Below are 12,462 nucleotides of genomic sequence, written 5' to 3'. Positions count from 1 at the left end.
TGCATTTATTTCTGCCCTAATTTTTAAGATTTCTTTCCTTCTACTAGCGCTGAGGTGCTTCATTTCTTTTTTTTTCTAGTTGCTTTAGGTGTAGAATTAGGTTATTTATTTGACTTTTTTTCTTATTTATTGAGGTAAGCCTGTATTGCTACAAACCGTCCCCTTAGCACTGCTTTTACAGTGTCCCATAGGTTTTGGGGTTGTTGTGTTTTCATTAATTTCTATGCATATTTTGATTTCTTTCTTGATTTCTTCTGTGATTTGTTGGTTATTCAGAAATGTGTTTTTAGCCTCCATATGTTGGAATTTTTAATAGTTTTTCTCCTGTAATTGACATCTAATCTTACTGTATTGTGGTCAGAAAAAAATGATTGGAAGGATTTCCATTTTTTAAAGTTTACCAAGGCTAGATTTATGGCCCAGGATGTGATCTATCCTGGAGAAGGTTCCATGTGCACTTGAGAAAAAGTTGAAATTGATTGTTTTAGGGTGAAATGTCCTATAGATACTAATTAGGCCTAGCTGGTCCATTGTATCATTTAAAGTTTGTTTTTCCTTGTTAATATTCTGTTTAGTTGATCTATCCATAGATGTGAGTGTGGTATTTAAGTCTCCCACTATTATTGTGTTATTGTTAATTTCCCATTTCATACTTGTTAGCTTTTGCCTTACATAGTGTGGTGCTCCTATGTTGGGTGCACATATATTTATAATTGTTATATCTTCTTATTGGATTGATTATTTGATCATTATGTAGTGTCCTGCTTTGTATCTTTTCACAGCCTTTATTTTAAAGTCTATTTTATCTGATATGAGTATTGCTATTCCGCCTTTCTTTTGGTCTCCATTTCTGTGAAATATCTTTTTCCAGCCCTTCACTTTCAGTCTATATGTGTCCCTTGTTTTGAGGTGGGTCTCTTGTAGACAGCCATATATAAGGGTCTTGTTTTTGTATCCATTCAGCTAGTCTTTGTCTTTTGATTGGAGCATTCAATCCATTTACATTTAAGGTAATTATTGATAAGTATGATCTCCTTGTCATTTACTTTGTTGTTTTGGCTTCAAGTTTATACAACCTTTCTGTGCTTCCTGTCTAGAGAAGATCATTTAGCATTTGTTGAAGAGCTGGTTTGATGGTGCTGAATTCTCTCAGCTTTTGTTTGTCTGTGAAGCTTTTGATTTCTCCTTCATATTTGAATGAGATCCTTGCTGGCTACAGTAATCTGGGTTGTAGGTTTTTCTCTTTCATCATTTTAATTATGCCCTGCCATTCCCTTCTGGCCTCAAGAGTTTCTATTGAAAGTTCATCTGTTATTCTTATGAGAATTCCCTTGTGTTTTATTTGTTGTTTTTCCCTTGCTGTTTTTAAGATTTGTTCTTTGTGTTTGATCTTTGTTAATTTGATCAATATGTGTCTTGGGATGTTTCGCCTTGGGCTTATCCTGTTTGGGACACTCTGGGTTTCTTGGACTTGGGTGACTATTTCCTTTCCCATTTTAGGGAAGTTTTCAACTATTATCTCCTCATGTATTTTTTCATGGTCTTTCTTTTTGTTTTGCTCTCCTGGGACTCCTATGATTCAAATGTTGGGGCATTGAACATTGTCCCAGAAGTCTCTGAAGTTGTCCTCATTTCTTTTAATTCTTTTTTCTTTTTTTCCTCTCTGCTTCATTTATTTCTACCATTCTATCTTCCACCTCACTTATCCTATCTTCTGCCTCCGTTGTTCTACTGTTGGTTCCCTCCAGGGTGTTTTTGATCTCATTTATTGAGTTATTCATTATTGATTGACTCTTTTTTATTTCTTCTAGGTCCTTCTTAAACATTTCTTACATCTTCTCAATCGTTGTCTCCAGGCTTTTTATCTGTAACTCCATTTCATTTTCAAGATTTTGAATCATTTATTCTATACTCTCCTTTTGCGAGTTTGATTACTTTATTTTCTACATATGAGTGAGTTTATTAAGTATGTGTCTTTCTGTGTCTGACATATTTCACTTAGCATAAAGTACTTCTGGCTCATCTAGTTGATTGATCTTGTCACATATGATAGGATTTCAGTCACTATTATTATTGAATAATATTCCAGTGTGTAGGAAGGAAGGGGCATGTATCACATTTTCCTTATTCATTCATCCATCAATGGACCCTCATGTTGCTTCCATATTTTAGCTATTGTGAATAATGATACAATGAACATGGAAATGCAAATACCTCTTTAAGAGTCAGATTTCATTTCTTCAGGACATATATGCACAGTAGTGTTGCTGGATTATGTAGTAGCTCTATTTTTCATTTTTTGAGGAACTTTCACATTGTTTTCCATAGTGGCAGCACCAATTTACACTTTCACCAACAGTGCACAAGTGTTCCCTTTTCTCCACATCATCATCAATACTTGTTATCCTTGTCTTTTTTTTTAAATAGCCATTATAACAAGTGTTAGGTTATATCTCGTCATGGGTTTGATTTGCATTTCCTCAATGATTTATGATATTGTGCACCTTTTCATGTATCTATTGGACATTTGTGTGTTTTGTTTCGAGAAACTTCAATTTAAATCATTTGTCCATTTTTAAAGTCAGGTTTCTGTTTTTGTTTTTGCTATTGAGTTGTATGAGTTACCTGTATATTTTGTATATTAATCCTTATAAGATACATGGTTTGCAAATATTTTCTCCTTTTCTGTAGGTTGCCATTTTATTGTTTTGGTTGCTTCCTTTGAGCTTCTTAGGTGGCTGTAGTGGTAAAGTATCCACCTGCCAATGTGGAAGATGCAAAAGATTAGGTTAGATCCCTGGCTCGGGAAAATCCCCTGGAGTAGGAAATGGAAATGGTAGAAAATGGAAAATTCCATGGGCAGAGGAACCTGGCAGGGCTACTGTCCATGGGTTACAAGGAAACAGACATGTCTGAGTGACTGAGCACACATACATTTTACTTTGCAGAAGCTTTCTAGTTTGATACAATTCCCCTTTTCTATTTTTGCTTATTGCCTGTGCTTCTTGCTGTCATAATCAAAAAGCCATTGCCAAGACCAATGTCAAAAAATGTTTTCCTATGTTTTCTTTCATCTACTAGTTTTACAGCTTCAGGTTTAATACATAAGTCTGATCCACTTTTAGTTGACTTCTATATGTGGTATGAAGCAGAGTCCAATTTCATTATTCTGCATGGGATAGCTAGTTTTCCCAAAATAATTTACTAAAGAGTCTATCCTGTGTTCTTGACACCCTTGTTGAAGATCAGTTGACCATAAGTGTGAGGATTTATCTCAGGGCCCTCAGTTCTGTTACATTGTGTGTTGTCATGCCCTCCTCCAGGGGATCTTCCAGACCCAGGGATCTAACCTGCATCTCATCTCGTATGTCTCCTGCATTGTCAGGCAGGTTCTTTACCTCTAGTATGCCACCTGGTAAGTGCATTGTTCTATTAAGGATATTGGCCTTTAGTTCTATTTTCTTGCAGTGTCTTTGTCTGGCTTTGTGTCAGGATGATTCTGGCCTAATAAAATGAATTTGAGAATGTTCTTTCTTCTTCTGTGTTTTGGAAGAGTTTAAGAAGGATTGATATGCGATGAACATTGGGGTGCACATGTGTCTTTCAGATCTGGTTTCCTTGGTGTGTATGCCCAGAAGTGGTATTGCTGGGTCATATGGCAGTTCTATTTCCAGTTTTTTAAGAAATCTCCACACTGTTCTCCATAGCGGCTGAACTTATTTGAAAGAACTCACCCACAAAACCATCTGATCCAGGGATTTTATTTATTTATTTATTTGAGAAGTTTTTGATTGCTACTTCAATCACCTTATTTGTACTCATCTGCTCAGGTTTCTATTTTCTCTTGATGAAATATTGGTAGGTTGTATGTGTCTAGGAATTTACTCATTTAATATTTTTTTAAACTGTGTGTGTGTGTGTGAGTGAGTGAGTGAGTTACAAACACAAAAATATATGGAAGGATATGTACTAAACTCTTAATAATCATATTGCTTGGACTATGATTAGAAAAGTTCGGGGCAACTTTTGTTTTAAACTTCTCTATCATTTAGTTTATCACAAAATTATACCCCCATGCTGTTAAAATATATTTTAAAACCACAGCCTGAAATGAATGCATAAAGGTTCAACAGGCAGATTACTGATCTTCATTCAATGAGGAGCAAGTTAAGTCTTGTACAGATAACCTGGGCAGGCTGATGCATCAGAAACCTAGGCCACCAACTTCCTCTCCCTCAGGAGCACTTCATTTTGCAGGTGGGCCAGTCTCCTCCAGAGTCACTTGACTGACAGGATCTAGCAATTCCCTGCTTGCCCATGGCCATGAGGAAGATTTTCTTGCTGCTAATGAGCACTGTAGGTGCAGCCTGGAAAGCTGGCCCACTTCTGTAGGGCAGTTCTGCTTCTAATAAGGAAAAATAATTTTGCATACCCTTTAGTGGAAATGTCCTCAAATGAAGCCAGAGCCAGATGGGCACTGAACTTATTAAAGCCATGACTGTTACCAGAAAATAATTGCAAATATGTATGGATATTTTTTGTAAATGTGTGAGCATGTGCATGTATTTTATGACACACGCCATATCCCTCAAATCTTAATTATAGAATTATCTTTCCAATTGCTTTACAATTTACTTTACAGTTTACCCTTATGTAGGGTGGCTATGGGGTGCCTCACATCTTTTAATGTTACATTGTTGTTCTCATTATTGCATTATTGCTTTTTCCTCCTGCCAGGTGCAGCTCATCCACTATAACCACGAGCTATATACCAATGTCACAGAAGCTGCAAAGAGCCCAAATGGATTGGTGGTAGTTTCTATATTTATAAAAGTAAGTGTGTTGCATTCCTTCATTCTTCTTTTCTTACCATTTCCACCCCAATCACAATATCAGTTTATAGTCCCATTGAATCTTAGAAAAATAGCAAAATAACCCAAGCTGCATAGATATTACCAAAGGGAAATATCTATGTCCAACATTTATGTACATGAGATTTATGAAAAATAAAGACCCTTTCTGTGAGTTGCAAAAACAACAAGTTCAGAGCACTGGGGCCTGAGGATCCAGATAGTTTCTGTCCTGGAGAGAAAAACAATGCTGGATCCAGGGGCAGGTTTTAGGTCCACTCATGCAGAGGAATCAGAAGGAATCAATGGAAGGGGGGAAGGTTTCTCACTTATACCCCACAGGATTAAAAGGCTGTCAATCAGATGACCCTTGGAAAAAGGGATAAAAAGAAAATGTGAGATGTCCCTTCCCCTCCAACCACTGCACTAAACAGTTCCCTCCAGCTTTCAGGAATTGCTTTGAGTATCGTCTTTCCCTCCCAGTTTACCTCTCTCATGTAAACATCCCTGTGAATAATTAAGAAAATTCACCAATGCTGGCTTTATGACATTCTAGGGTGGCTCCACATCTCCTTGTAGTCATCATCAACAGCATACTTCCAACCAATAAAAGTTTAAATTGTTAAAAAATTACACAACATTTTGACCATTGTTAAGTGAAACAGGTTTGCAAATTAAAAAAAAAATAAAATAAAGAAGAAGAAGCACCTGTCACCAGACACTAGGAAAGGTCACCAACAGGACTGACCCTTTCACTGTAGACAGTGGATTCTGGGAAATGCTGCCACTATAGCTGGATCTCTTGAACTGCTGGCCACTGGTTTCCCTGTGTACCTCCTCACTGGCTGGACAATATCCCTTGCAGCCTCTGATCCCCCATGCACCTGTCTTTGCCAGGGCTCCTGTGACCCAGCAGCCAGATCACCTCCATGCCCTGTCCTCACCAGGTCAGACCTGAGTGCTTTGGGGAAGCCTCAGGAGCAGACCTCTGTGGGAGGCCCACATGCAGAGGTGGGGCTAAAGCCTTAGCTAACGCTCAAGAATTGAGTGAATAAGGAAGAGGAATGAAAATCTTCTCATGTAATTGCACAAGCCACAAGTTAAATCCCCATGATCATCTTGATAAACTCTGCATCTGTGGAATATATGAATGGACAATGGGTGTTCCCACAACTGAGACCAGTCGATGGGGTCAAGTACATATGATGGTTGGGCCAGCTCAGAGTCTGAACTGCCCACATGTTGTCCACAACAAGTCCAGAAACCCACCTAGAGAATACCAGGGAAAGCAGAGTTTGTCTGGGGATCATAGTGGGGGTAAAAACACTGACAGATGAGACACCAAGAAAATATACTTATTGCTATTTTTATATGTTCTGTTCTGTCGCCGCTTTCATTATTTTTAATGCAGTTTTTATTTTTCTATTTTTACTTTGCCTTTCCATTGTTGTGTGTTCTTTCCTTGCTTTGCTTTTAACATTTATTTTACTTCATTTTTAGTTTGTATTCTACTTTGGTTTTCTTTCTTGTTTTTCTTGGTTTTGTTTTTAATTGCTCTGATTTGGTTTTTAGGTTCTTTTATTTGTCTGGTTGCTCTCTGGGTTTTTATTTTGATTGTTTTTTGTTTCTTTTTTTGTATGTGTGTGTGTGTGTTTTAATTTTTATTTTTCTTTGTTTCATTTTTCTTTTACCATCTGTCTTGGGTTTTATTTGTTTCTTCATTTGTTTTCCTTTTTAAAAAACTATTGTTCTTTGTTTTTGTCTTTGTTATTTGTCTTGGGTTTTGTTTATCTGTTTATTTTCTTTCCTGACCTTTTTTTCATTGCACTGTGTGGCTTTCAGGATCATGGTTCCCTAACCAGGGGTTAGGCCTGAGCCTCTGAAGTGGGAGTGCCAAGGCCAGGACATTGGACCACTGGGGAATTCCTTCTTCTTGTTGTTCAGTCACTAAATCATGTCTAGCTCTTTGCAACCCCATGGACTGCAACACCCTAGGCTCCTCTGTCTTTCATTATCTTGCAGAGTTTTCTCAAATTCATGTCCATTGAGTCAATGATGTTATCAAGCATATTCTTTACCACTGCACCACCTGGGAAATATCAGAGAATTCTGAGACCCAAGGAATACTGATTGGCAAAATCTCAACAGAAAGTCTCCACCTTGACTCCAGGTGCTTAATACGTCATGCTAAAAAACAAGCATAACTGGAACACAAACCCACCTATTAACAGACAGGCTGTCTAAAGTGCTAACCACACAGATATACCAAAACACACCACATGATGTGGGCCTGCCCATCAGAGGGATGAGACTCAGCTCTACCCACCAGAGCACAGGCACCGGTCCTTCCCAAATTGAAACCTACACAAGCCATTGGGCCAACCTCATCCACTGGGGGCAGATACCATAAGCAAGAGGAACAATGGCTCTACAACCTGCAGAAAGGAGACTTCAAAGACAGTAGGTTAGACACAATAAGAAGAATAATAAATATGGTGAAACTGGTAAAAACACAAGATCAAATAAGTGAAGAGGAAATAGGCAACCTATCTGAAAAATAATTCAGAGTAGTGATAGTAAAGATGACCCAATTCTCAGAAATAAACTTGTAGGCATGGACAGAAGATAGATGAAGTGTTTAACAAATACTTAGATGAACTGAAAAACAAACAGTAATGAACAACCCAATAACTGGCAATAAAAACACTCTAGAATGAATCAATAGCAGAATAACTGAGGCAGAAGAAAGGATAAGTGACAAAGAAGATAGAAAGGTGGAAATAACTTCTGCAAAGCAGAATAAAGAAAAAAGAATGAAAAGAAATGAAGACAGTCTCAGAGACCTCTGTGACAATGCTAAATACACAATAGGAGTCTCAGAAGAAAAAGAGATGGAGAAAATTTCCTAGAAAATATTTAAAAAGATTTATAGTTGAAAACTTCCCTAACGTGGGAAAAGAAATAGTCACCCAAATCTGGTAGGCAAAGAGAATCTCATACAGGATACAACCCAAGAAGAAACACACCAAGATATATATTAATCAAACTAACAAAAATTAAAAGAAAAATAATAAAAGCATTAAGGGAAAAACAAGAAATAATATATCAGGGAATCCTAAGATATCAGTTAATGTTTCAGCAGAAACTCTGCAGCCCAGAAGGGAGTGGCAGGATATATTTAAAGTAATGAAAGGGGGAAACCTACAACCAAAACTATTCTATCTAGCAAGGGTCTCATTCATATTCAAAAGGGAAATCAAAAGCTTCACAGATAAGTGAAAGCTAAGAGAATTCAGTACCAACAAACTAGCTTTATAAAAATTGCTGAAAAATCTTCGCTAGATGCTAAACACAATAAAAGAAAAAAAATAACTTAAAAAAAACAAAAAAGCAACAACAACAACAAAAACCCAACACAGTTAAGTAAATGATAAGAGAAACATACATATTGATAATTACCTTAAATATAAATGGATTAAATGTGTCAGCAAAAAGACAAAGATGGCTGAATGGATTCTAAAAAGACTCTATATGTACTGTCCACAAGAAGTCCTCTTTAGACCTAGGGACACATACAGACAGAAAATTAGGAGAAGAAACAATATATTCCATGCAAATGTAAATAAAAAGAGAGCAGGAATACAAGAACTCATATCAGAAAAAAAAAAAAAAAAAGACTTTAACAACTGTTACAAGAGACAAGGAAGGGCACTACATAATGATCACGAGATCAACCCATGTAGAAGATATAACAATTGTAAATATTTATGCACCTAATATATGAGCACTCAAATACATAAAGCAAGTGCTAACAGCCATAAAAAAAGGGAAATCCATAGTAACACAATAATAGTGAGGTACTTAAACATACTAAGTACACCAATGGGCTAAGCATCCAGACAAAAAAGTTAATAAGAAAACAAAGGCCTTAAATGACAGGTTAAAACAGAGACTTAATTGATATTTTTAGGACATTACATCTAAAAGCAGCAGAATACACTTTTTTTCTCAAGGGTACGCAAAACATTCTCCAGGATAGGTCATATATAAAGTAACAAATCAAATGTTGGTAAATTTAAGAAAACTGAAATTGCATCAAGTATGTTTTCCAACTGCTGCTGCTGCTGCTGCTGCTAAGTCACTTCAGTCATGTCCGACTCTGTGCGACCCCATAGATGGCAGCCCACCAGGCTCCGCCGTCCCTGGGATTCTCCAGGCAAGAACACTGGAGTGGGTTGCCATTTCCTTCTCCAATGCATGAAAGTGAAAAGTGACAGTGAAGTCGCTCAGTCATGTCTGATTCTTAGCGAACCCATGGACTGCAGCCCACCAGGCTCCTCCGTCCATGGGATTTTCCAGGCAAGAGTACTGGATTGGGTGCCACTGCCTTCTCCATCTTTTCCAACTACAGCACTATAAAATTAGGATTCGATTGCAGGGAAAAAAAAAAACAAAAAACATACACACACACACACACAGTAAAAACCACGAACACATGGAGACTAAATAGTATGCTACTAAGTAGCCAAAAGACTATTGAAGAAATCAAAGAGAAATTTAAAAATACTTAGAAACAAATGACAATGAAAACACAACAACCTGAAACCTATATGATGCAGCAAAAGCAAAAGCAATTCTAAGAGGGAAGTGAAAAGAAATGCAGTCCTATCTCAAGATTCAAGAATAATCTCAAATAAACGACCTAACCTTCCAACTAAAGCAACTAGAGAAAGAAGAAAAAGTTAGTAGGAGAAAAAATGTTATGAAGGTCAGAGCAGAAGTAAATGAAATAGAAACGAAGGAAACAATAGCAAAGATCAATGAAACTAAAAGTTCATTGTTTGAGAAGAATTTTTAAAAAACTGATCAACCTCAGCCAGATTCCCCAAGGGGGAAAAAAGGAAAGGGACTCAAATCAATAAAACTATAAATGAAAAAAGGAGAGGTTATTAAATAAAATTAAGTCAATTAAATTAATACAACTGACACCGAAGAAATATAAAGGATCATAAGGGACTACTACAAGCAACTATATGCCAATAAAATGGGAGATCTAGAAGAAATTAACAAATTATATAAAAGTTGCAACCTTCCAAGATTGAACCAGAAAGAAACAGAAAATATTAACAGACCAATCACAAATAATAAAAATGAAACTCTGATTCAAAATCTTTCAATAGACAAAAGACCAGAACCAGATGGCTTTTCAGATGAATCCTATCAAGCATTTAGAGATGAGTTAATGCCTATTGTTCTCAAACTTTTCCAAAAATATTGCAGAGAGAGGGACACTCCCACACTCATTCTATAAGGCCACTATCACCCTGATACCAAAACCAGACAGATATCCCAAAAAACAGCCCAATAATACCAATGAATATAGATGTGCCATTCCTCAACAAAATACTAGCAATCTGAATCCAACAATACATTAAGAGGATTATACATCATGATCAAACAGGGTTTATCCAAGGGATGTAAGGATTCATCAGTATATGCAAATCAATAATGTGTTAAAACATGTTAACAAACTGAAAAATAAAAACCATGTGTCATGTGATCACCTCAATAGATGCAGAAAACACTTTTGGCAAAATTCAACACCCATTTAGAATTAAAAAAAAAAAAGTTTTCAGAAAATGGACAAAGAGGAAACATACCTCAACATAGTAAAGGCTATATAATGAAAAAACTCTTGCAAACAAACTCCTCAATTGTGAAAATTTAAAAGCATTCCTCTAAGATCAGAAATCAGACAAGGGATTGTCCTCTCTCACCATTCAACATAGTCTTGGAAGTATACTAGTCACAGCAATCAGAAAAGAAAAAGAAATAGAAGGAATCCAAACAAAACAAAACAAAACAAAAACAAAGTAAAACTGTCATTGTTTTCAGATGGCATGATACTATTCATAGAACATCCTAAAGATGCCACCAGAAAACTACTAGAGCTAATCAATGAATTTAGTAAAGCCATAAAAGACAGAATTAATACACAGAAATCTGAAACCCTATATGCCAACAATGTACCATCAGAAAGAGAAATCAAGAAAATAATTTCATTTACCATTGCAACAAAAATAATAAAATATCTAGGAATAAACCTCCCTAAGGAGGCAAAAGATCTATGTGCAGAAAACTATAAGATAGTGATTTAAAAAAAAAAATCTAAGATGACACAAACAGATGGAAAGATGTGTCATGTTCTTGGACTCAAATAATCAATATTGTGAAAATGACTATATTACCGAAAGCAATCTACAGATTCAATGCAATCCCCATCAAATCACTGATGGCATTTTTCACAAAACTTAGAACAGAAAATTATACAATTTGTATGGAAATACAAAAGATCCTGAAAAGCCAAATCAATGTTGAGAAAGAAAAACAGAAGTGGACAATCAGGCTCCCTGATTTCAGATTATAGACAAAGGTACAGTCATTAAGACAATACGGTACTGGCACAAAAAAACAGAAATGCAGATCAATAGAAGAGAGTAAGAAAACCAGAGATAAACTCACACACCTATGAACCCTGTCACGCACCTTATCTTTGGCAAACGAGACAAGAATACACAATAGAGAAAAGATAACCTCTTAAGAAATGGTGCTGGGAGAACTGGACAGTTACATGTAAAACAATAAAATCAGAACATTCTACCACCATGTACAAAAATAAACTCAAAATGATTTAAAGACCTAAAGGTAAGGTAGGATCATATAAATTCTTAGAGGAAAACATAGGCAGAATACTCTATGACATAAATTACAGGAGGATCTTTTTTGAGCCACCTCCTAGAGTAATAAAAATAAAACAAAAATTAACAAATGGAACCTGATGAAACTTAAAAGCTTTTGCATAGCAAAGGAAACCATAAATGAGATGAAAATACAACTTTCAGAATTGGAGAAAATATTTTCAAATGGAACAACTGACAAAAGATTAATCTCTAAAATATAATTTATACATTCAATATAAAAAAAAAACCTCAATCAAAAATTGCGCTGAAGACCTAAACATATATTTATCCAAAAAATACATACAGATGGCCAACAAAGCCATGAAAAGAGGCTTAGCATCACTAATTCCTAGATAAATGTAAATCAAAACTACAATATGTATCACCTCACACCAGCCAGCCTATAATTTTAAAAATCTAGAAAAAAACACATTGTAAAACAATTATCCTCCAATTAAAATTAAATTTTAAAAAATTATGCAAACAATAAATGCTGGAGAGAATGTGGAGAAAAGTAAACCCTTCTGTACTGTTGGTGCAAATGTAAATTGATACAGCCACCATGGAAAACCATATGGAGGTTCCTTAAAAAACTAAAAATATTCTTTATCTTTCTGGCTTACTTCACTCTGTATAATGGGCTCCAGTTTCATCCATCTCATTAGAACTGATTCAAATGAATTCTTTTTAATGGCTGAGTAATATTCCATGGTGTATATGTACCACAGCTGATGTACAGAACAGACTTTTGGACTCTGTGGGAGAAGGCGAGGGTGGGATGTCTCGAAAGAACAGCATTGAAACGTGTATATTATCTATAGTGAAACAGATCACCAGCCCAGGTTGAATGCATGAGACAAGAGCTCGGGCCT

At 36.1% G+C, this 12,462-nt stretch overlaps 1 protein-coding gene across 1 annotated transcript in view; it reads left to right on the top strand.

Annotated features, from left to right (window-relative positions):
* The window catches only part of CA10 (carbonic anhydrase 10), an 820,075-nt gene that overhangs the window by 788,354 nt on the left and 19,259 nt on the right, over nucleotides 1-12,462 (top strand). Inside the window, exon 6 of the mRNA XM_061140932.1 lies at nucleotides 4,738-4,833. Coding sequence (XP_060996915.1) covers nucleotides 4,738-4,833 — 96 coding nt within the window. The remainder of the gene's footprint in view (nucleotides 1-4,737; nucleotides 4,834-12,462) is intronic.

The sequence above is a fragment of the Dama dama genome, chromosome 5 (assembly GCF_033118175.1).
Source record: "Dama dama isolate Ldn47 chromosome 5, ASM3311817v1, whole genome shotgun sequence".
Classification (NCBI taxonomy): domain Eukaryota; kingdom Metazoa; phylum Chordata; class Mammalia; order Artiodactyla; family Cervidae; genus Dama; species Dama dama.
This window is presented reverse-complemented; position numbering and strand designations above follow the sequence as displayed.